Consider the following 25,767-nt stretch of genomic DNA (forward strand, 5'->3'; position numbering starts at 1 on the left):
CCCATGATCTTCAGAATCTCAAACATGCAAATAAAGTTTGTTTATATTTTAAGTATTGAATCTTCTATTATCCTTTCTCATTGGTATGACAAAAGTATCTGATAAAAATCAGCTTGGAGAAGGGATCTTTTGGTTCACAGTTTGAGAGTACAGTCCATCATGGCATCTAGAGTCTTTTTATTCAGTCTGGGACCTCAGTCCATAGAATGGTGTCACCCCAGTTATGGTGGATCTTCTCACCTCGGTTAATCTAATCTGAAGACCCCTTCAGGGGCATACCCAGAGATTTGTCTACTGTGGTTCTATTCTGTCAGGTTGACAGTATCAACTGTCAACGTGTAATGTTATTTCGTCCTGTTTTTTTTTTTTTATCTAATTTGGTTTATCTTTGGCTCTTATTTTAATGAATTCAGTCTATTTTACGATTCCCTTCTGGGAAGTCTCACTCTCGGCGTAGGCTTTCTTGTTTGCCAGGCTCTTTCTCGTGTGCCTTGTTCCTTTCATTTTGTACATTGTGTGTTGAACTGTTGCTGTGTCATTTCTTCTTTTCTATACACATAGTGTGAACAGTTGTGGACAGTTCTGCCAGCCTGCCTGCCTGGGGTCTGTTATCTTCGCTCCAGACTGTCTTGAGTTCTACAAGCAGAGCTTCTTTCTGACTTCTAGGGCATGGTTGAGGGAGAGGCTGGAGAGCTTTTCTGGGATCGACTACAGTCCTTGCCGGGAGACACTGCAAAGCTTCTCTCTACTGAGCGCAGTTCTGCTCATGACTCCGCCCTGGCTCACACTGGAGCATGGCAAATGGCGTGTCTGTTTCATACTTCTGCTGAGAGCCTGTGTATATGTCTGAATTTATCTGTTCCTTGCCTTTATCTCTCTCTCTCTCTCTCTCTCTCTCTCTCTTTCTCTCTTTTTGCTGGGATGGGGGTGGTTTCAAGACATGGTTTTTCTTTGTAAGAGCCCAGGTTGTCCTGGAACTCGCTTTGTAGACCAGGCTGGCCTCAAACTCACAGAGATCCACCTCTGCCTCCCGAGTGCTGGGATTAAAGGCATGCGTCACTACTGCCTGGTTCCTCTTAATTATTTTTATTTTTTTATTTTTTTTGGTTTTTCGAGACAGGGTTTCTCTGTGGTTTTGGAGCCTGTCCTGGAACTAGCTCTTGTAGACCAGGCTGGTCTCGAACTCACAAAGATCCGCCTGCCTCTGCCTCCCAAGTGCTGGGATTAAAGGCGTGCGCCACCACCGCCCGGCTTCTCTTAATTATTTTTAACTTAATTATTTTATGTGAATGGATCTTGTGTGTGTGTGTGTGTGTGTGTGCGCGCGCGCGCACACGCGCGCGACGTGTGTGCCTAGTGCCTGTGGTAGCCAGAGGATCCCTTGGATTTACAGATGGTTGTGAGCTGCTATGTGGGTACTGGGAATTGAACCTGGGTTCTCTGGAAGAGCAGCTAGTCCTCTTAGTCACTGAGCCATCTCTCTGGTCCCCTATTTATTTTGAGACAAATTTTTGCTACATTTTTAAGGCCTCAGCCTTAGTATGTAGATAGCCTAGGCTGCCTCAACTTCCTTAATTCTCAGATTAGAAGCTGCACCACCAAACCCAGCTTAATTCTTTTAAATAGTTGTCCTTGTTGTCATTTACACAAATGTTTATTGACTGTAGCTTTTTTTTCTGTATTCGGCTTATGTACTTCGTCTTTTAAATTTTTATTTTAAATATTTGAAGTTTTGATTTTACTTTATTATTCCATGTGTGTACACACATACATGTTCACTTGTTGTGGTGTACATGTGCGTGTTCTTGTTATGGTGTACATGAAGAGGTTGGTTCTCTCCAGTTTTCTGGGGATTGAATTCTGGTCACCAGGTTTATGCAGCAGGTCTTTACCAACTGAGCCTATTACCAGCCTGTTTTAATGTTTGTAGATTAAAAAGAAATGTATGTCCACGCACGTGTGGGTGGTATGCGCTCTCTCACATGCTCTTAGAACCCCGATGTCTTCCTCAGTGACTCTTATTCCCTTGAGAGTCTCTCGCTAACCCCGGAGATGACTGTTTTTTTTTTTTGTTGTTGTTGTTGTTTTTGTTTTTGCTAGGCTGGTGGTCTTTGACCCTTCTAGACTTTACAGGAACACCAGTCTTAACTTTGAGGATTCGAACTCAAGACCTTGTGCTTGCACAATGAGTACTGTGACTCACTGAACTGTCTCATCAGCCGTTACTTTGTCCTTTAAAAATGTTTTTTGAGCCGGGCAGTGGTGGTGCACGCCTTTAATCCCAGCACTCGGGAGGCAGAGGCAGGCGGATCTTCGAGGCCAGCCTGGTCTACAAGAGCTAGTTCCAGGACAGGCTCCAAAGCTACAGAGAAACCCTGTCTCGAAAAAGCAAAAAAAAAAAAAAAAAAAAAAAAAAAGTTTTTTGACATGTATCTATTTTTTAAAATTTTGTGTGTATGGGGGTTCTGTCTGTGGCATGTATATCTTTGCACCATATGTGTGCCTGGTGTCCATGGGCTCCAGAAGACATTGATTGCATCCTCTGGAGTTGTAGATGGTTATGAGCCATCGAACCTGGATCCTCAGGAAGAGTAGCCAGTGTTCTTAATCCCTGACTCAACTCTCCAGTACTTAATACTTTGTCCTTTAATTTTTATTTATTTTTATTTACAGAAATAGTAAACCTGTTGTCTGTTTTACATGTTTTTCCATTCTGCCTTGGTCTATTTGTATATGGTATTTTGTGGTGTAGAATTGAGGGCATTTTTTTTTTAAAAAAAAATCTGTATTTGTATTTTTCCCATTATGACCTCTGGATCATAATGCTGAAGAAACTTTTGATTAAATTCTTTTCTTTTCCGGGGGGGGGGGGGGGCTGGGGGAAGGCGTCTTTCTAGACAAGGTTTCTAGAACTGATTTTGTAGACCAGGCTGGCCTCGAACTCACAAATATCTGCATGTGCTATCACCGCCCAGCATCTGACCAGATTTTTGACCATATTTTATTTTTTTTTTTTTTTTTTTTTTTTTTTTTTTTTTTTTTTTTTTTTTTTTTTTTTAGTTTTTATTTAAATATTTATTTATTATGTATACAATATTCTGTCTGTGTGTATGCCTGCTGGCCAGAAGAGGGCACCAGACCTCATTACAGATGGTTGTGAGCCACCATGTGGTTGCTGGGAATTGAACTCAGGACCTTTGGAAGAGCAGGCACTGCTCTTAACCTCTGAGCCATCTCTCCAGCCCTTGACCATATTTTAGTACATCAGATGAGGGTTTGTGTTATGTTTTGTTTTTTTTTTTTTTTTTTTTTTTTTTTGATTTTCGAGACAGGGTTTCTCTGAAGTTTTTGGTTCCTGTCCTGGAACTAGCTCTTGTAGACCAGGCTGGCCTCGAAGATCCGCCTGCCTCTGCCTCTGCCTCTCGAGTGCTGGGATTAAAGGCGTGCGCCACCACCGCCCGGCCAGATGAGGTTTATTTTTACATATGACATGAGTGAGGAATCTAATTTAGTTTCTTTTCCAAATAGGCAGCACATAGAGGGCCAGTGAGAATTTTTTTTCTGAGTGTGATGGGAGGCCAAGCCAGAGGGTTTTGAACGGGTGTTTTAAATTTTTTATTTTATTTAATGAGAAAGGGTCTCATCTCACATAGCCCAGGCAGACTTCCATGGTGCTGGGGATTGAACACTGGGCTTTGTATAGAAAACTACATAATCAGCCCTGAGTTGTGAAAGTTTTTAACTTCTTTTCCACTGAGGGCCTCACACATGGTAGACAAGTAGTCCAGCACAGTGTGGTGTTTTTCACTGTGTTATAATCTTTTAAAGGTTTGCAGAGTTCCTCTGATAGGCCTGGGGATGTGGTTCATTTGGTACTATGCTTGTCTAGCATGCCTGAGACCACATAGACCCAGGCGTAGTGCACACCCCTATAATCCCACCACTTGGAAGAGGGAAGCAGGAGGATTAGAAGAAGCTGTAGTGAGTTTGCAGCCAACCTGGGCTGCTATGAGATTCTCCCAGAAGCCACAAATAAAATGAGACCTGAAAACACAAAAGTGAACTGTGATAACTGTGTGGAAAATTGATAGTTGGTGGCAAACACAGATGTAAAGAGACTGGTATCTATTCTGAATTTGTCACTTTTCCCCCTGATCTGATCGTGTGTTCATGTGTCACTGACAGCTTTTGAAAGTCTGAAATTATTTGGAACACTTCACAGTGTTAAACAGTCATTATCACAATTAATTTTAGAACATTTTTTTTACTCCCACAAAGAAACTCTATACCCTTTAGCTACTAATCCCAGATCTCTGGATCCCAGAGAGCCACTGATCTTTTTGTGCCTATAGATTTGTTGACTCTGGACATTTCATGTAAATGGAGTCATAAAATATCTGGTCCTTTTTGACATTGTTTTATTTAGTATTTTCAGGTCTAGGACGTGTTACTACTTCATTCCTCTTTGTGGCTGTAATATTCTGTTGGATAGACAGATCACATTTTGCTTATCTTTCTCCTTTTTTTTTTTTTTGTACTGGGGTTAGCATGCACGCTCGGCAGCAGGTCTACCACTGAGCTACATGCTACATTCCCAGCCCTCTTTATTTTTTATTTTGAGACAGTGTCTTGCTTAAGTTACCTAGGCTGTTCTTGAACTTGAGCTCCTCCTGCCTTAACTTTCCAGTTAGTTGAGATGACAGACCTGGGCCTCTAGGCCCAGCACATTTTGCTTATCTTGTTTTTCAGTTTCTGGGCTGTTGGTTTGTTTGTCTGCGTGCATTTTAAATACTGCGCTGAAGATTAGTGTACACGTTTTTATATGATTGGCCCTTTTCCTGTGGATTCTCAGTCTGCGCAGTCAACTAACCAGAGGTATTCAGGGGAAATATTGTATGAACATATACAGCCATATTTATATTAGGCGCCAAATAATACAGTATAGCATTATTTGCATCATGTTGACTATCGTAGGTAATCTAGAGATGTTTAAAGCATACAAGAGGATGTGTGTTAATTAAATGCAGCTACTACCTTGATCCATGTACAGATTCTCCTGGGAGTTGTGTCCTGGTGACATGGGCACGGGTGAATATCTAGGGGAGAAGTTGCTAGTTAAAAGCTTTTACTAGACTACTTTCCCAAACTCCTCTACCCATCTACCATCTCTGCAGCAGGCCAGGGTGGATAATCTGCGCATCTTTCACTGTCCTTGTAATTATGTGCTGTGAAAATACCATCTGTGGGTATTTTAGTGACTTTTGGTTGGCAGTTTTCATGTTTTTTTCTTCCATATGAATTTTAAGAGTTATATCAAGTTCAAAAACCAAGCAGAGGTCTTGTTTGAATGCGCATAATTGCATTGAGTTGATATATTTTGACATTGGGTGTTTCATCCAAGAATGTGATATCTTACCATTGATAGCCTTGAATTTTTTTAGATAACTATCTCTTTATTATTTGTTTTTGAGTTTTTTTCTTTACATTTGTATATTATTTGTGCAGGGCACATGTATGTAGGGACACATATGCTATGACATAATTGAGTGTTTTATTATTGGAAGAACGTGTCTGTGCACGTGTGAAAGTCAGAGCACACCTTTCAGGAGCTGGTTTTCTCCTTCAGTACGGCTACCAGAGATCAGATGTGGGTGTGAGGCTTGTGTGGCAAGTGCTCTGAGCCACTGAGCCCTCTCACCTGGCCTGTCTCTTTGTTTTTAATGGTTCTGAATCAGTCAGCACCATTAAAGCCATGCTGACAGTGTAGCAGCAGGTACCCTCTCTAGCTGGATAACAGTGGAGCTGCCTTTGGTGTCAGTGCTTAGCATCACTTATCTTGTAAAGTGCACATGCTTTATCATGTTCAGTCTTGGGGTTTTGCAGGAATGGCTCCTGAATTTTTTGAAAAGCTTTTACAACAGCTTGATATAATCATATTATTTTTAATCCTTTAATAGTATGAATTATTTTAACCGATTAATATTGAACTGTTCTTTTGTGGTTACATAATAAATCCTGTATCTAAAAAATAATCCTCTTACTTTCCTTTCTTTTTCCTCAAATCAGTTTTATATGTTATGTGATTTTGAACATGTAAGAGTATACAGAGCACACAGTGGAATTGAGTCCCTGTAGCGCTCACTTAGATAGCACTTGACATCGGGTCCTGCTCTGTCCCTGTTTTTTCCCACATATACTCTAGATAATTTTGAAGTAAGAATCAGATACAGTATTTCACATGTAGACATTTTAGCATTTTTATTTAAATGATCAACTAGTTTTGAAAAATAAGTACTGGAGTTGAGGAGACAACTCAGTAAGGTGCTTGCCTCATAAGCACGATGTTGGGATCCCCACCGCCCATATAAAAAGCTAAGCATGGCGACACTACTCTGGCCCTGGTGCTGGAGGTGGGAGGAAGGTGGATCCCCAGAGCATACTAGCAGCAAGTCTGCCCAGTTGGTGAGCTCTGGGCTCAGAGATACTGTAACAAACAAACAACCAAACAAAGGGAGAAGGCTGGGCAGGGTGGCCCACACCTTTAGTTCTAGTACTCCAGAGGCAGAGGCAGGCAGATCTCTAAATTCAGGACCAGCCTGGTTTACGCATCAAATCAAGAACAACCATAGCTACATAGTGACGCTCTGTCTTAGAAAACTAAAAGATAAAAATTAAGGTGGAGGGTGTGGTGAGATGGTTGAGCAGGTAAAGGCACTTATCACCAGGCCTGAGACCTGAGTTTGATCCCCCGGAACCCACATTGTACAACCAACTCCTGAAGCACAAGTGTGTGCATGCAAACACACTCATAATAAGTAAATAAATATAAAAAGCTGGGCATAATGGAACACTCCTTTAAACCCAGCCTTGGGAGGCAGAGGCAGGAAGTTTTCTGAGTTCAAAGCCGGCCTTGTCTACAGAATGAATTCCAGGACAGCCAGGACTACTTAGAGAGACTTGTCTCTAATAAGTAAATGAATGAAGTGTGGAGAGTAATAGAAGACACCCAACACCAGGCAGTGGTGGCGCTCGCCTTTAATCCCAGCACTCAGGAGGCAGAGGCAGAGGCAGAGGCAGATCTCTGTGAGTTTGAGGCCAGTCTGTCCTACATAGCAAGTTTATGACAAGATCCAAACCTGTGGAGAAACCCTGTCCCGAGGGGGACAAAAAGGCACTCAACTTACTGGTGTCTTGATCTCAGGCTTGTGCACATACACACACATGCAACACGTGCACCCACATGCATATGTATGCACACACAAGCATGCACTCATTCATACTACACACATCCATGCACACAAAAATGAAAGGCAGGTACCATTTGCACCTAAAGTAAATATCCAGCAGTGTTCATGTTCCAACTACTCATATATATGAATTTATAAATGCTTATATGTGTATGTGTCTGTATACATTTGCATATACATTCATATTTGAATCAGGAGCCAAAGTAAATTAACATAGCAGTAGGTTGATGCTCTGGAGAGCTTCTAACACCCATATGTTCCTCCTTTGTCTCTTATCCTTACAGTTTCTCATATTCTGTATTCCCATAGTCTGTATTTTGCTATGGTATCCCTGTAAAGGTTACCTATGTTCTCTGTAAAATGGGTTTGGTGTATTATTAGACTATGCAGTTGTATTCATCTTGCTTTATTTCATTTAATGTATATATGTGTTATAAGATGGAATACATTTTTAATATTTTGTTAGAATTTTAGATTTCTTAAAATTTAATTTTGTGTTTATGAATGTTTTACCTGCATGTGTATGTACCACGTGTGTGTCTGGTGTCTACAGAGGGCGAAAGAAGGTGTCAGATATTCTGGATCTGGAGTTACAGGTGGTTGTTGTGAGCCACCATGTAGGAGTTCGGACTCAAGCAGGTCCTCTGGAAGAGCAGCCAGTGCTTTTATTTACTAACCATTTCTCCCAGCCCAAGATAAAATTTAAAACAAATTAATTATGTGTGTGTGTGTGTGTCTTTGTGGTTATGCATACATGTGATATGTTGGGGAAGTGCCTTTGGAAACCAGAGACATCGTGCCTTGGAACTGGGGCTAAAGGCAATGATGAACTGCTAGATGCTGGTACTCGGAACCAAACTCTGGTTCTCAGCAGGAGCAGTATACACTTTAACTGATGAGACATCTCTCCAGCCCTAGATAGTTGTTTTGTTTGTTTGTTTTTTAATGTTTCTTTTTTGTTTTGTTTTGTCTTTTATTTTTGGTTTCTGGAGCATGATATCATGTAGCGCAGGCTGGCTTCTAACTCACTGTGCATCTGAGGTAATCCTTGAACTCCTGATCTCAAGTGCTAGAATTGTAAGCATGCACTGCCACATTTGACTGAGCGGGTAGCTTTAACAGATCGTCTATATCCAGTTCATAGCAGATCATTTTTTCAGGCTTGTTTTGTTAAAGTGCCATAACCCTGGAAGGATAACTTGATAAAGGTAGCACATATTGAATCATATGTAAAGTCCAGCCTTCAGCAGCCAGACCATCCAAACAGTGAAGTGTGGTTATTGCTTCATCTTTGCTCACATTTGCCTGCCCCGCCCCTTTTTATTGCCACTAGCTGGCTTTCCTTCAGTCCATCATCCTCTTTTCTGTCACCGCCCCCCCCCTCCGTGGTTAATTGCCTTCAAATTCCATTTTTCTGTTGCAGCTTTTTATCTTTTCTCAGGTTTCATGTGTATGTACATGTGATGTGCATGTGTGTGTGCGTGCACGTTAACATTTGTACATGAACATGCAAATCCAAGGCTTGGGAGTCATTATCCTTAACTACTTTTCCACTCCTGAGTTTCATGGAGGCAGGGTCTTAGACAAGCCCAGAACTCTGCAGTATGGCTTGTCTTGCTAACCAGCTTGTGCTGGGGATTCCCCCTCTGAAAGATGGAATTACAGGAGGATTACCACATCCACCCGGCATTTATTTGGGTTTCTGGGCATCTGAACTCCAGTGCTAACACTCAGAATTGCCCAAGCACTTTACCTACTGAGAGCTGACCTTCTGTGGGTAGTTCTTTTAGTTTGCAGACGACATCGTGACATCTTGTGTAGGTATTAAGTGACATCTTTGGGCTGTTGCTTAATCAAGCACTGTAACTGGCTACCTGCACTTAGTGAAAGTACAGTCTAGTAGAAATAACTAATCAATTTAAAACTAAAAATAATGTTCTGAAGGAATGAAATCGTGGTTGTAGTCAGACAAAGAAACTGATCTAAATGAGAGACCAAGAAAATGTCTTTTGAAATGATATTTGAGATAGAGGTTGAAGGGGCGTAGCTCTGTGGTAGAGCATTCTCTTAGCTTGAATAAGTCCCTGGTTCAGTTCCAAGTTTGAGATAAGAACTAAAAAGTGGCCGGGCGTTGGTGGCCCACGCCTTTAATCCCAGCACTCGGGAGGCAGAGGCAGGTGAATCTCTGTGAGTTCGAGACCAGCCTGGTCTACAGAGCTAGTTCCAGGACAGGCTCCAAAGCCACAGAGAAACCCTGTCTCGAAAAACCAAAAAAAAAAAAAAAAAAAAAAGAACTAAAAAGTGCATATTAGATGAAGCAGAATGGGAAAAAAATGCAGTTGGAGGACCGTGTGTAGGCTTTGTGGCAGGAGGAAGCATGGCTTCTGCCAGGAACTGAAAGAAAACAGCTGGGCTAGAGGGCAGCACACTTGAATTGCTGAGACGAGATTAGCTGAAGGTGGTAGCATAGCAGAGCCAGACCATAAACTCACATGAGCACTTTAAAAAGAAGTGTGTGTGTGTGTGTGTGTGTGTGTGTGTTGATGCATGTGTGTAAGTACTTGTGCGTGTACCTGTGGAAGCAGAGGTATTGTTCCTTAGGTATCATCTACTTTTCTTTTTGAGATAGGTACACTAGCCTATAACTTGCTGGTTATGCTAGGCTGACTGTCCAGCACTGGAATTATAAGCATGCGCTACCACATCTGACTGGCTTTTTGTTTTGTTTTGTTTTTTCTGAGACAGGGTTTCTCTGTGTAGCTTTGGAACCTGTCCTGGACCTAGCACTTGTAGACCAGGCTGGCCTCGAACTCAGAGATCCGCCTGCTTCTGCCTCCCGAGTGCTGGGATTAAAGGTGTGCACCACTGTGGCCCGACTTATCTGTTTATATGGGTGTTAGGGATCAAACTCAGGCCTTCGTGCTTGCACAGCAAGTATTCTCTGGGAAAAAGTAATGGTTCTGAAAACAGGTCATCTTTTTGTGCTGTAGGATTTTGTATTTAATAATCTGAATTCTTATATCAGTGTCTCCATGAAGATAATGGCACATAGAAAGGTGTACTGTTTTAATTAAGGAACTAGATAAGAAATAAATACCATATAGTCATTCCAAAAAAACATCGGTGTGGGTAACTAGTGAATGAAGTATTTACATAGGAATTAACACTTCTCAAGTTATTCGTGAGTGAGAAAAGGTTTATAAAGGACACAGTTTAGCCAGACAATCATTAAAGTTTAGTTCTTCTCAAAGCTCCAGAGTTCTTTTTTCTAACTTGTGTCTGTTTGTCTTTGTAGGAGAGTAGTTATTTTGATGGACGTGGAAGTTGTGAAGTCAGCTGAAGCAGTTGGAGTAAAAATTGGGAACCCAGTGCCCTATAATGAAGGTAAAATCTTCCTTGTAGGTTGTAGCCCTCAGTTGGATACAGCTTTGTAGACCAGAACACCGCTTTGTGATTTAGTAGTATTAATAAAATGGTGAATCAGGAGAAGGGGTAGAGACCAACTTATTTTGTCCTATTTGTTGTTGCTTTATTTTATTATTTGTTAATTTTTTTTAAAGACAGGATTTGTTAAGAATGAATGGCGAATTTTATCAAACGCCTTTTCTGTTTCAGTCAGCTAATATAGTGGATTACAGTGATTGATTTTCAGATGCCAAAGCAACCTGGAATGTCTGGGATAGTCTGGATTTGTGGTGGGTTATTCCTTTCATAGACTTGGATTTGCTTTGCGAGTATGATTTGATTTTTTTTTTTTAGTATTTTTTGCATCTTTTTTTAAGATTTATTTTTATTATTTTTGTTCATGTTTGTGTGTGTCTGTGCCTGGAGGGCAAGCTGGTTCTCTGGTAAGTTATGGGCAGAGTTTAGCAAGAGTAGTCCATGTTCTTAGCCACTGAGCCCACTCCAGCCCCCTCTGAGTCACTTTAATCTATGGTTTCTTGTTTCAGTTTGATTTTGGTATCTGAGTAATCCTGACCACACAGGGTGATCTGGAGAATATTCATTTTGTATTTTTTAGGTTCATGTAGGGTCCCTGCTATTTCCTCCTTAAATGTTAAGTTGAATCCACTAGTGATGTCTTGACCCAGTGGCTTCCCCAGGCTTCATCCTGCTGCCTCAGCCACCGCTATGCCGCTGTGTTTGGCTCATACAACAATGCTAATACAAGTGTGAGATTTTCTAAAGATCTTTTCTGCTACTGATAACTTTTCCTTTTTGATAAACAACAGATGTGTGTTTCAAATTCTATTAAATTCTGTTAGAGTTTTATTTTTGTGCCTTGGATTAGGATACCTTTTGGTAAACTGTCTTCACTTGAAGAGAGTGTATGTAGTTGTATAGTATTGCACAAATGGGAGGGCCAATTAGTGTAGTTCAAGTACTCGAGATTCTTCCTGACTTTTTGTTTGCTTGCTATGTCAATTGATAGAGGAATTCTAGCCCCTCCGACTGTAATTGTAGGTTTATGTTTCTCTTGAAGTTCTGTTCGCCTCGCTCCTATGTTTTGAAGCCCTATTCTGAAGTGTATGGCCAGTTAGAATAACTGTTCTTTTGATGACTTGTCCATGAAGTGCCTTTCTTTATCTGCCTCGATTGTCACAGAACCAGACTACCTCACTAGTTCCCTAAGTCAGCATTATCTGGGATGCTTTTTCCCATAGTCTTATTTTTAATGTATTTATATGGTTAGCACATTTGAATTTTTTAAGCAGTGTGCAGTATGTCTTGCTACAAGTTTTCTTTTATATTTGTTTATGTGCAAGTGCATTTTAAGCATAGGGCCTCATGGTTTTATGTAGGCGACCATAGCTGCTAGGAGATAATAAGAGCAGGGGTCCTCCCTGACCGCTTTGTGTGTGTATGTGTGTGTCTGTCTGTCTGTGTTTAGAGGTGTTCCATTTGTGGCTGACTATGCCACTGATACCCATTTTCTGACAGTCTGTTGCTTCAAGAAATGCAAATTAGGGGGCCAGAAAGATGGCTTAGCAGTTAAAAGCTCATGAAGACCAGAGTTCTAATTCCAATGGCCATGTAACAGGCCTGGTGCCTACACACACTTATAACATTGACTCCACGAAAGGTGAGGCAGGAGGATTGCTGGAATACCTCTGCTTTTGTTGCAGCCTAGCCAAGGAACAGAAACCCCATGTTCAGAGAGAAACCCTGTCTCAAGTAGTACAGATTTGGAGGGACACACAAGCAAAAATGAAAATTATTATTGGGGATTTCCTGAACAGATTTCTTATATATCCAAAAGTCTTTATTTCAAAGTTTTTTGTTATTGTAAAAATTATGTTCAACTATATAAATTATGTGAATGAATATTGCAGAATTTTACATATATGTTAGATATTATCTTTCATATACTTTCATATGTATATGAAATATATACATATTTCATATATATTCATTATGTTTCATATTAGTATGTTAAAAAACTATAGTTAAAAAACTGTATAGTTTTTTAAGATTTATTTATTATGAATACAGTGTTCTTACTGTATGTATGCCTACATGATAGAACAGGGCACCAGATCTCATTATAGATAGTTGTGAGCCACCGTGTGACTGCTGGGAATTGAACACAGGACCTCTGGAAGAACAGCCAGTGCTTTTAACCTCTGAACTATCTCTCCAGCCCAACTGTACAGTTTTTAAACATTGAAATTTTAACAAAAAACTAAAAGTACAAAAAGATAAATATTAAGTTGGGCAGTAGTGGTACACACCTTTAATCCTAGCATTCTGGGAAGCAGAGGCAGTTGGATCTCAGTTCCAGGACAGCCAGGGCTACACACAGAGAAAGCCTGTCCTGAAGAAAAAAAGAAAAGAAAAGAAACTTAAGATGATCATATATCTGTGTCTTTTACATTTTTTCTGTGTGTGAGTGTTTTGCTTGCCTGTATATAAGCATGCCCTGTGCACTCAGTGCTTTCAGAGATCAGAAGAGGGCGTTGGCTTCCCTGGAATTGGAGTAACAGCGAGCCTCCACATGGGTGCTATGCTCCTAACCACTGAACCATCTCTCCAGCCCTATTTCTTACCTTTTCTTGTTTGTTTGTTTTGTTTGTTGTTTGCTTTTGTTTTTCAAGACAGGGTTTCTCTATAGCTTTGGCGCCTTTCCTGGAACTAGCTCTTGTAGACCAGGCTGGCCACGAACTCACAAAGATCCGCCTGCCTCTGCCTTCCTGAGTGCTGGAATTAAAGGTGTGCACCACCACCACCCAGCCAGCCCCATTTCTTTAACAAGCATTAATGTTTGTTTTAATTTTTGAGTAGAGATACATGACTTTGAAATCAGAACTTCAGGCTTATGTAGTGAGAATTATACTCTGCCCACTGCTGCCCTTTATAGATAACACATTTAGTGTTTCTTTGTCCTTCAGGAGCTATGCACATCAGTTAACCAAATTCAAATGTTCCTCTTGTGCCCCGCATGGAAAAAAACAAAACAGGAAGAAAGAAAAGGATTTGTGAGGTGAAGCAGTGGGTGCAGGCTTTAGTCTGTTCTGAGTGAGGCCAATCCTTTTAAATGTTCAAGAGCTCCTTTGCTTTTGTTTTTGCCCTCTGAGGTAGATGTTTTTTGTAGTTGGCCCTTTTTCTTCTGTGTTTGTCTTTTTCTTCTCAATTTCCAAGTGTTCTTTTAAAAGTAAGGAGTGTTGTTCTTTGGTTCAGATATGAATTGTAGACGTATGTGTGTGATTTTTCTATTCCCATTCCCCCATCCCTCCATGTCTCTCCTATCATTCCCTCTCAAATTCATAGCCTGTTTTCCTACACACACCTTACACATACCCCTAAATATGTAAGTGCAACTTTCTGAATCTGAGCTGTAGATTCTTTGTGACTTGCTTATGATGTTTTGCTTTGTGATAGTTCTTCTGTTTGTTTGATTTATTGTTTTAAATGCATGCGGTAGATTGAATATGGCCCCGATAATCTCATAGGAAGTGACACTATTAGAGGATGAAGCTTTTTTGGAGTGGGTATGGCCTTGTTGGAGGAAGTGTGTCACTGTGGGGGTGGGCTTTGAGGTTTCAGGATACTGCTGAGTGTCTCAGTTGACTTCCTGTTGCCTCCAAGACATAGCGCTCTCAGCTCCAGCATCACATATTTGTGTGCCACCATGCTCCCCAACTGATGATAATGGGCTGAACTTCTGAAACTGTGGCCAAGCACCCCAATTAAATGTCTTCTTTATAAGAGTTGCCATGGTCATGGTGTCTCTTCACAGCAATAGAAATCCTACCTAAGACAGAAGTTGGTACGAGGGCCTGGGGTACTGCTGTGATAGGCTGGACCATGTGTTTGTTTGGAAGAATTTGGACTTAGGTACTTTGGGTTATGAGAGCAGTAGAATACTTTAAGCACTGCTTAATGGGCCATATTAGTAGGAGCATGGAATACAGAGGTGCTAAGAGTTATTTGAACTGTCGGGAGCTCACTCAAGAGGTTTCAGAGAATTTTAGTATCTTGTGATATTTTGGTGAAGAAAGTGGCTACCGTTGCCCATGTTCAAAGAGTCTGCCTGAAACTCAAAGCAAAGAGTTTTTTTTATTTTAATTTTAAATTTATTTATTTATTAAAGATTTCTGTCTCTTCCCAGCCACCGCCTCCCATTTCCCTCCCCCTCCCCTAATTAAGTCCCCCCCCCCAGCCCAAAAAGCAATCAGGGTTCCCTGTCCTGTGGGAAGTCCAGGGAACCCCCCACCTCCATCCAGGTCTAGTAAGTTGAGCATCCAAACTGCCTAGGCTCCCACAAAGCCAGTACGTGCAGTAGGATCAGAAACCCATTGCCATTGTTCTTGAGTTCTCAGTAGTCCTCATTGTCCGTTATGTTCAGAGAGTCCGGTTTTGTCCCAGGCTTTTCCAGACCCAGGCCAGCTGGTCTTGGTGAGTTCCCAGTAGAACATCCCCATTGTCTCAGTGTGTGGGTGCACCCCTCATGGTCCTGAGTTCCTAAAGCAAAGAGTTTTGGATTAATTGTGTTGGCAGAAGAAATCTCAAAATAGTCCAGTATAGATTCTGTCATGTAGATATTAGTGACAACGGTAATGAAGATTTATAATGAAAAGGAGCAAGCTGAGCAGGGTAAATTACAAAAAGTAAATTTTGAGGAGAACAAGAGCACCAGGAAGTAGAATAGATCTAACTCTGTGTTCAAGGAGATAGATGGATTAAGAAATGAGATAAAGGGAGTGGTGATCTTAGAGAAAGATCCCACCCACCTAAGTTTCCAATTTTTGGAAAGAACTAAAAGAAAGTTTAGAGTTGGGTGGTGGTGGGGCACACCTTTGATCCCAGAACTGGGAAGGCAGAGGCTGGCGAGTGTCGCAGTCAACTTCCTAATGTTTGCAAGGTATAGCACCCTCAGCTCCAGCACCATGTCTGCCTGTACACCACTATGCTCCCCATCATGATGATAATAGACTGCACCTCTGAAACTGTAAGCGAGCACCCCAGTTAAATGTCTTCTTTATAAGAGTTGCTGTGGCCATGGTGTCTCTTCACAGTATGTGAAAACCCTAAGCCGGTGCACATGAATGTTTTGCCTGCTTGCATGCTTGGTGCCTGTGGAGACCAGAAGAGGGAATTGGATTCCCCCTGGAACTGGAGTTCCAAGCTGCCATTTGGATGTTTGGAATCAAACCCGGGTCCTCTGGAAAAGCAACCAGTGCTCTTAACCAATGGGGCATCTCTCTGACCTCACGTATGCTTTAAGATTTATTTATTTATTTATTTATTTATTATGTATATAGTGTTCTCCGCTTATGCCTGCGTGACAGAAATGGGCACCAGATCTCATTATAGGTGGTTGTGACCACCATGTGGTTGCTGAGAATTGAACTTAGGACCTCTGGAAGAGCAGCCAGTGCTCTTAACCACTGAGCCATCTCTCCAGCCCCATGTTTGTTTTTGAGACCATGTCTTATTGTGTAGCTCTGGCTGGCCTGACACTTACTATATAGCCCATACTGACCTCAAACTTGAACCTCTTGTCTCAGCCTCCTGAGATTATAAACACAAGCCATTGCACCTATCATCTGAATAAAACTTTTATTACTGGGCTGGAGAAAGGTTTAGCAATTAGGAATTCAGTTCCCAGCACCCACACTGGGTGGCTCACAATAGTCTATAACTCCAGCTCCAGGGAACCTGAAGCCTCTGGCCTCTGTGAGGACCTACATTAATGCGTATATACCCACATGCAGGTGCACACATCTACCCAGAATGAACAAATAAAATGTATCTTTTTTTTAAACTTCATTACTACTATTACTATTAATAATTTAGGACTTTAGAGACCTGTTGTGGTGGCTCACACCTATACCTCAGCACACTGGGAGCTTAGAGAGGATTGCTGTAAGCTTGAAACTGGTCTCAAAACAACAACTAAAACCAGAGAAACATGAGAATGAAGGGATGGACTTGGTGGCTTGTTCCTGTAATCCCAGCACTCTGGGGTAGAAACCAGGGAATTCGTTTAAAGTCATCCTTATCTTATTGAGTTCTAGGATAGCCTGGGCTATATAAGACTATCTCAAAAAACAGTCTAGGGGTGGGGAGAAACCTATTGGTTATCTACCGTTTTGATTTATTCAACTAGATGGTTTCCTCAGACCAACTGTATTTCAGGGACAAATCTTTGTAATAAATGAAAGACAAAAAGGTGATTTTTGTTTTGGGGTCAGAACCACAGAGCTATAGGGAAAATCTCTTTGTCTCTCTCCAATTTACCTGGCCATTCCCTGTCTTCCACATCACTTGCAGTACAGAGGCTGAGAAGAGTCTGCTGTCCAGGATCATTTACTATTGGGTGTCATTGTTACTTGAGCCACCGTGGAAAAGCCATGGTTGGAGAGACAATTACAGTTCAGGGTGCAACAGCTTCTGAGTAGACTGAGAACTAAAGTCAGACTTGTGTCCTCTGGAACCTAATCCAGGACCTCTTAAAGGTCAGGAGATCATTAGTTAGCGAACAAACCCAGCCCCAACCAATAGGAATTCCAGAATGCATTGAAATGCAAAATATAACTTTTACTACTACTGCCATACCGAGCAAAGACAGATGATTCAAAGTGTGCAATATAGAACTGCATACACAGTCCATGCTGCATATACTGTAGGAATGGTGGTTTTTTTAAGTAATACTTAGGACTGCATTTTTGTCAGTGTGTGTTTGTATGCAAATCCTTTATGTCTTTACTGCTGGTGATAATAGTTTGCTCAAACTTAAATGTATCATACAATACTTAGTTTACTATTCGTATTGGAATTATATTCAGCCTGATCATCTCCCTTTTCTGTCATCAGGAGCTTAGAAATATTGTATTGATCCTCTGTTTATTCTTTTTTGTTTGTTTGTTTGTTTTCTTTGGTTTGGGGGTTGAGACAGAATCTCACCACGTAGCTGGCTGTCCTGGACCTATATAGACCAGGCTGGCCTTGAACTCACAGAGATTTGCCTGCCTCTACCGATATTAAAGGTGTGCGACACCATGGCAGGCTGTTTATTCTTTTTTATTTATTTAGTTAGTTATTGTCAAGGAAGCGCTTGGCTTGGGAAGTTGATGGGTTTGTTTGTGAATTTTTCTCTGCCCACAGCTCACTTGCCATGATAGATAGTAAAAATTATCAGTATGAGTGCAAGTTACCCGAGGAGCTGGAGTCTGCTCTCAGTTCCTGCTTCCCTCCTGGCATAGAGCCAGTGTGTAGCCAGCCAGAGCTAGAGAGCTGAAGAATTACTATCTTGATCTAGCCTACTGAAATGGCTTGCTTTGCAGAATCATTTTGGCTTCTAGAAAGATTTTTCCTCAGCTATGGACTGGCAGCTGCTGCGTTACAGTGTGCTAATTGAAGGGCAATTGTTGCTGTTTAGAATGCTCTGGAATCCTTGCCATCATTTGGTTCAGGGCTGTCTCTTGTACCAGAATTGTAAGAGATAAAGGTTACTTCTCTATTAAGTGGATTAGTAGCTTTTCCTAATTACCACATCTTACGTTCTAATGTTCTACATAACTAGAGTTATTATTGTCAGGATTGGTTGTTTACAAATTAAGCACATGGTGGTGTGGTACATGAACTTAACCAGAGAGAGCTGAGCAATACTAGCTTCCCTCTCCTCCACCATGTTAAAGGGTGCAGTACTGTCTCCATCATAGTGATAGCAGTTACTGGGAAAATGCACTTAGCCCTTGGTCCTTGTTCAGAGGAAACCCTCTGAAAAACAGTAATAATAGTTGTTATTGTTGTCTCGTGTATCCCGGACTGAACTAAACTCACTGTGTAGCTGAGAAGGAGTGCCTTAAATTTCTGTCCCACCTACTTCTACCGCTGTGTGCTGGGATTGTGGGCCATGTACCACCAGGACCTAGTGCGCGCTAGGCAGGTGCTCTATCAGTTATCAGCTGGAGACTTGTTAGTTATGTAGTAAACTTCAGTGAGTCTGATACTATTGTTGTATTTTGTTCAGCTAAATTTGTAACTAATTCATATAAAAATGAAAAATATACATGTTAGAATAGGTACATTGTTGTATGTTTTTTATTTTTATTTATTTATTATTATTATTTTTTTTTGTTGTTGTTTTTTCGAGACAGGGTTTCTCTGTGGTTTTGGAGCCTGTCCTGGAACTAGCTCTTGTAGACCAGGCTGGTCTCGAACTCACAGAGATCCGCCTGCCTCTGCCTCCCGAGTGCTGGGATTAAAGGTGTTGTATGTTTTTTTAAATTGTAGTAAAATATACACTTACTGCTTAACTTTGAGGTGAAGGACTATCTATGTTACCTGTGCTGGCCTTGAGCTCCAGCCTCCTGAGTAGCTGTGGCTACAGGCAGGTATCACTGTGTGTTTACCATTTTTACATGCACAGCACAGTGACCTTAAGTCCGTTGTGTTGTTTAATCTTCCCTAAGTGAAGCTGCAGATGCGTCCAGAACTCTGTTTCCCTCTTCTGCCAGTCTCTGGTTACTCTGTTTTACCTTCTGTCTCGGACTTTGAGCATGGCACAGTCCTGAGTGGCGGTTATCTTTGTACATGTGTGGGGACGCCAACGTTCCGCGTCAGGTGTCGTCTTGTCACTCTCCGTCCTATTTCTGAGACAGGCTTCTCACTGAACCTGGTTCATCAGTTGGGCTAGCTGACTAATGAGCTCTGGGGAATCTCCCTGTGTCTGCCTCTCCAGTCCGACTTCACCTCTCCAACAGCCCTTTCTAGGGATTAAATGAGGGTCTTTACGCTCAGTCTGCCAGCCGAGCCAGTCCTCGGTCCTCGGTTATCTTTTTATAGAAATCGAATATGTGTCCAGTCACCGTGTCCAGTTCTGTCAGGTACGCAGCAGCAAGCATGGCTCTGAGAACTGGGGCTCCCTACTTTAGATGATTTAGAGACTGTAGAAATGACTCAGGAGGTGAAGGCATTGGTCCCCAAGCCTGGTGGCCTTTGTTCCATCCCTAGGACTGACTCCCTCAAGATGTCCTCTGGGGACACACAGGTATGAACATATCTGTGAGCCCCACACATACACAGATAAATATTTTTAAAGGAGAGAATTTAAGTGGAGGATAGGAGGTCACTTTTAAAAGTGCGTCTTATGATGCAAATAAACATACACTTTTTTTCCGTTTATTTATTTATTAAAGATTTCTGTCTCTTCCCCGCCACCGCCTCCCATTTCCCTCCCCCTCCCCCAATCAAGTTCCCCTCCCTTGTCAGCCCATAAAGCTATCAGGGTTCCCTGCCCTGTGGGAAGTCCAAGGACCACCCACCTCCATCCAGGTCTAGTAAGGTGAACATCCAAACTGCCTAGGCTCCCCCAAAGCCAGTACGTGCAGTAGGATCAAAAACCCATTGCCATTGTTCTTGAGTTCTCAGTAGTCCTCATTGTCTGCTATGTTCAGCAAGTCCGGTTTTATCCCAGGTTTTTTCAGACCCAGGCCAGCTGGCCTTGGTGAGTTCCCGATAGAACATCCCCATTGTCTCAGTGTGTGGGTGCACCCCTCGCAGTCCTGAGTTCCATGCTCGTACTCTCTCTCCTTCTGCTCCTGATTTGGACCTTGAGATTTCTGTCCAGTGCTCCAAAGTGGGTCTCTGTCTCTGTCTCCTTTCATCGCCTGATGAAGGTTAATATTCAGGAGGATGCCTATATGTTTTTCTTTGGGTTCTCCTTATTTAGGTTCTCTAGGATCACTAATTATAGGCGCAATGTCCTTTGTTTATGGCTAGAAACCAAATATGAGTGAGTACATCCCATGTTCCTCTTTTTGGGTCTGACTTACCTCACTCAGGATAGTGTTTTCTATTTCCATCCATTTGTATGCAAAATTCAAGAAGTCCTTGTTTTTTACTGCTGAGTAGTACTCTAATATGTATACATTCCATACTTTCTTCATCCATTCTTCCATTGAAGGGCATGTAGGTTGTTTCCAGGTTCTGGCTATTACAAACAATGCTGCTATGAACATAGTAGAGCATATACTTTTGTTGTATGATAAGGCCTCTCTTGAGTATATTCCCAAGAGTGGTATTTCTGGGTCCAGGGGTAGGTTGTTCCCGAATTTCCTGAGAAACCGCCAAACTGCTTTCCAAAGTGGTTGCACAAGTTTGCATTCCCACCAGCAATGGATGAGTGTACCCCTTTCTCCACAACCTCTCCAGCAAAGGCTATCATTGCTGTTTTTTATTTTAGCCATTCTGACAGATGTAAGATGGTATCTTAAAGTTGTCTTGATTTGCATTTCCCTGATCGCTAAGGAAGTTGAGCATGACCTTAAGTGTCTTTTGGCCATTTGAAGTTCTGTTGAGAATTCTCTGTTCAGCTCAGTGCCCCATTTTATAATTGGGTTGATTAGATTTTTACGGTCTAGTTTCTTGAGTTCTTTATATATTTTGGAGATCAGACCTTTGTCAGTTGCGGGGTTGGTGAAGATCTTCTCCCAGTCAGTGGGTTGCCTTTGTGTCTTAGTGACAGTGTCCTTTGCTTTACAGAAGCTTCTCAGTCTCAGGAAGTCCCATTTATTCAATGAGGCCCTTAATAATGTCTGTGCTGCTGGGGTTAACATACACTTTTTTAACCACTTTCCTTCAGTGGTGTTTTCTGAGCAACTTATCTTTTCCTTGCTGATTTTAAAAGGCTTTGCTTAAAACTTTAAAACTGGGCTCAGTGGTGGCGGTGGCGGAAGCCTCTAAACCTCTCACTCAGGAGGCAGAGGCAGATCTGCTGGTCTAAATTGTTAGTTCCAGGACTATGCAGAGACCCCCCTGTCTGCAAAAAATAAAATAAAAAAATTAAAAATTAAACCTGTTAGCTGTTTGTCACAAGCTGCAGTGTCACAGTTTTCCCACGCTCAGGTCTTAGGACTCTGGATTTAAGAATAATGGAAGGCCAAACTGTCAGCGCGAGCTTCCTTGTCGGTAGCCTGTGCCCTTTGCCTGTGCATCTCAGTTTTTCTCTCCGTAGGAAGAACCAAAGCACAATCAGTTCTATTTAGTCTTTTAAACTTTATGCTAAATGTGTTTGTCTCTAATGGCACAATCCCATCTCATTTCCTTGTGCCACTTAAGACTAATTTTGGCAAACATGAACTAAATGGGTGTGTGACATGCCTGCAAGAGTTTGAGCTTGACAGTTGGAGAAGGCATGCATACACATAGTGGCAGGAGGAGATTTCCCACCCGTGCTCGCCATTTTTAATATTTTAGAACACTCTGGGATATATTTTTTAGCTGCCCTTGTAAGCTGCAGGCACTCTGGGTGAGCAGTCCAAATGAGGCTGACTTTAGCCTTCAGAGCCAATCACAGAGATGAAATCCAAGTCCATTAATTTGTTATTTTAAAACATTGGGGTATGCAGTTTACAATTTTACCGTTCTTCAGCTTCATAAACATAAACATTTGTATAAAGGGTAAGGGGCAAACACATACTCTCACGGTGTGGTGCTTCTTATTTTCTGCTTGAGAGACATGTTCATTTCCCCTCCTTTTTATCTCTCTGTTGCCTTGACACGACTGCTTCTGAACTCCTCTCATCTCTCCCTGCTGTGACAGTTCACTAGCACGTCCTGGTACCTGAAAGTCTTTCAGCTCGTATTTCCCACCAGCTGTCAGTTGCAAAATAAGGTTGCTTTGTCTGGGGGAAAGGGTAGAATCCTTTCTGAGTCTCCTTTTCCTTTGAAGCTGAAGCACTTGAAGGACAATTGAACTGCTTTTAGGTTTCCTTACCACCCAGCTTTCTCTTCTGATGGAGCCTACCGTGAACACTGTCCTGTTGACGACATGGATTTGTTGCTATGGAAATAGTGGTGGTATCACAGATTCAGCCCAGTGACTTTACTGCAGGAGAAATGGGCAAGGCTTTAGGGAGAACCTCATTAAAACTGAAAGCTGTCAATTCCGAACAGTTGAAAGGTAAGTGGAAACAACCTTTACTGTGCAAAGACAAGAAAAGCGAGCCCTTTGCAAACGCATGGTGTGCAGCTGGGCGCCCGGGTGTGTATTCTGACCCTCTCAGAGCTAAAGGAGTGAGTTTCCTAGGGTGTTTACTACTCATATTGAAATCTCTTGACTGGGTTTGCACTGAAGCAGCCTTTCTTTTAATTTCCAGGCCATGGGCAGCAGCAAGTTGTTCCTTCCCCAGCCTCAGCAACCACACCACCAGCCAGCAAGCCCCAGCCACAAAGTGGAAGCTTGGGAATGGGTAAGGTGTTATTCAAGAATATCAAAATAATGTATTAAAATTTACTTGGAGGCAGGCGGCAGTGGCACACATCTTTAATTCCAGCACCAAGGAGGGAGAGGCAGGCAGATCTCTGTGAGTTTGAGGCCAGCCAAGGCTACACAAAGAAACCATGTCTTAAAACAATAAACAAACAAATATATAAATAAATAAATAAATAAATAAATAATATAAAATTTACTCTGGGACTGAACAGTTTTCAAAATTCTCTTCATGGTTCAGGCACAGTAGCCTAGGCCAGCAGTTAGAGGTATTAGCAGGAGATTCAAGAGTTCAGGGTCATTCTCTGCTACTAGCAAGTTCAAGGCTAGCCTGGGTTGGTAAGATTCTCTCTGGAAAATAAAAACCAAACAAGCAAACAAAAACTTCCATTCATGGTAGATTGCAACGAATAATTCCAATTAAATTTCCACCTTTTTACGACCTCCTAGCCACTTGTTACTTCCCGCTTGTCTCCAAATTTCCTGTTTGAGGCTTTCATAGGAATTTATCCTTTCCCTTGAGACAGAATTGTTCCTTTTGGCTGTAGCTTCTATTTTTTCTTTCTTCTAGCTTTCTCTGTAGCAGGTCTTGATGGGGGGTCATTTCGTGTACTTCCTGACCCTTGTTTTAGGAATCTTGTCTGGAATGCCATCCTTGTGACCTGTAGAAGATGGCTAAATTTACTTTTAGAGTTTTGTTTTTACTGTTTTTTTTTTTAACTTGGCACTAGCTTTTATCCTGTACATTGTTTTAATGTTTTTGCCATTTTCTTTCTTTTTTTTTCCTCTTTTTTTTTAAATTTTTTTTTTGTTTTAATTTTTTGAGAAAAAAAAAAAGTTTCCGCCTCCTCCCAGCCTCCCATTTCCCTCCCCCTCCTCCTGCCCTTTTTACTGGGTTTTATTACCACATCATACTGCCTTCTCCATTTCAGCTCTTTATATTTTAATTATATTCAAGATTTATTTATTTATTTTTCCTGTGCATGCCACAGTATGCAGGTAGAGACCGGAAGACACATTGCTGGAGTCAGTTGCATGTCCTGGAGATTGAACCTAGGTTTCCAGGGTTAATGACAGGTACTTGGATCTGCTGAGCCATCTCTCTGGTCCTCCGCCCCTGCCGCCCCTTTTCTTTTTTAAGTTCAAGTTCCTAGGAAAAGCTGAATTAAGATGTCGCTAAGATTCCATGAGACTTTCAGAACATACAGATTTCCTCATCGATGTTCATTGTTTTTAGCCCGTCCCTGTAATAGTGTAAATCTCTCACCTCCCCATCTCCATAAGTTAATGCTTATACTCAGCTCTGACACTGCAAATGGCTGGAGGAGGAGGAATAAATTCTCTGAAATGATAAGTGATTAAAAGGCCCCTACTTGGCTGAAACTCAGACAGTGCATCACTTCTCTCCCTCCCTCCATGGACTTGCCTATTCATTTGCATTTCTTTGCCTTATATTGAAATTTATTTTTGATGATCAATTAATGTTCCCTAAACTGTGAGAATAGAAAATGGACTAGATGTGTGTGTCAGGTGGCTCCCTGGTATAAAAATATTAAATAAATTAATGGATGCTTTTGTATCTTTAATAAATTTGTGGGGAATGGTCCCCCAACACCTGTTGAACCAAGTACCTTGCTGGTGCTAGACAAGTGCTCTCCTGCTGAGCTACATCACTAGGCCTAAAATTGTGTGTGGAAGGGTTATCCTGTGTATATACACAGGTACATGTTCTTTCTGCAGTGTGTGTTTCCTTGTGTCATCTTCAGGAACATTGTCACTCTGACTCCCAGAACAGATAGCTCGGCTGGTGAAAGTGCCTGGTGGCCCTTATTGAACTTCCAGGACCCACAGTGGAAGGAAAGAATGAACTCCACAGAGTTGTCCTCTGCCCTCCATAGCCACATCCCCATAAGTCCATCAAACACACATGCATACATAATAATAATATTTTTTTTAAATCATTTTTTGTTTGGTTGGTTTTGAGACAGGATTTCTCTGTGTATCCCTGGCTATCTTGGAACTCTTTCTGTTAGACCAGACTGGCCTCAAACTTAAATAACCATTTGCCTCTGCCTCACAGGTGCTGAGGCTAAAGGTGTTGCCATCATGCCTGACTATTAAAAAAAAAATCTTTTTAAAGGGCCAGGCATAGTGGTAATCTTTAGTCCAGCACTTGGGCCAACCAAGACTGCCTAGTGAAACCCTGCCTCAGGGAGCTTGAGGGGTGTGTATATGGAAGAGATGAGATGACTCAACAATTAAGAACATATATAGCTTTTCTAAAAGACCTGAGTTTGATTCCCAGCACCCGTGTCAGGCAGCTCACAACTGCCTGTGACTCCAGCTCCACCTCCAGGCAATCTGATGCCTCAGCAGGCACCCACCCACATGGCATACACTCAGACACATATACATGAGTGATACGGAAAAAATCAGTCTTTTTGAAAAGCATTTTGGTATGGAAGGTGGAGATTACTGACATTAGAATTTGGTTTCTTGGCAGTTTCTAGTCCCTAGTGTACAGAGGAAGGGTTCATTCGTCAGTAGACACTGTATGGCTTGGAAAAGGGAGGCGAGGAGGTCACAGTACTGCACTGCCCTTGCCTTTTGAGCAAACCTGCCTTCTTAGTCTCTGTTCCCAACTGAACACAGCCCTGTAGATTTCATCCTAGACTTCCCTGCCCTTTGACAGTGTTGAAATGACACGCTGGTGATAGATGTTCTTTACTGGCTCCTTAGCTTCTCCTGTGGCATGGCCATAATGAGAATTAATTTTAAACTAAATTAATGAGAATTAATTTT

At 41.7% G+C, this 25,767-nt stretch overlaps 1 protein-coding gene across 1 annotated transcript in view; it reads left to right on the forward strand.

Annotated features, from left to right (window-relative positions):
- The window catches only part of Rpa1 (replication protein A1), a 57,557-nt gene that overhangs the window by 12,783 nt on the left and 19,007 nt on the right, over positions 1 to 25,767 (forward strand). The window contains exons 5-6 of the mRNA XM_041665614.1: positions 10,543 to 10,631; positions 22,853 to 22,945. Of these exons, the coding sequence (XP_041521548.1) occupies positions 10,543 to 10,631; positions 22,853 to 22,945 (182 nt within the window). The remainder of the gene's footprint in view (positions 1 to 10,542; positions 10,632 to 22,852; positions 22,946 to 25,767) is intronic.

The sequence above is a fragment of the Microtus oregoni genome, unplaced genomic scaffold (assembly GCF_018167655.1).
Source record: "Microtus oregoni isolate MIOR12 unplaced genomic scaffold, Mior012 000015F_ref0000493, whole genome shotgun sequence".
Lineage (NCBI taxonomy): Eukaryota > Metazoa > Chordata > Mammalia > Rodentia > Cricetidae > Microtus > Microtus oregoni.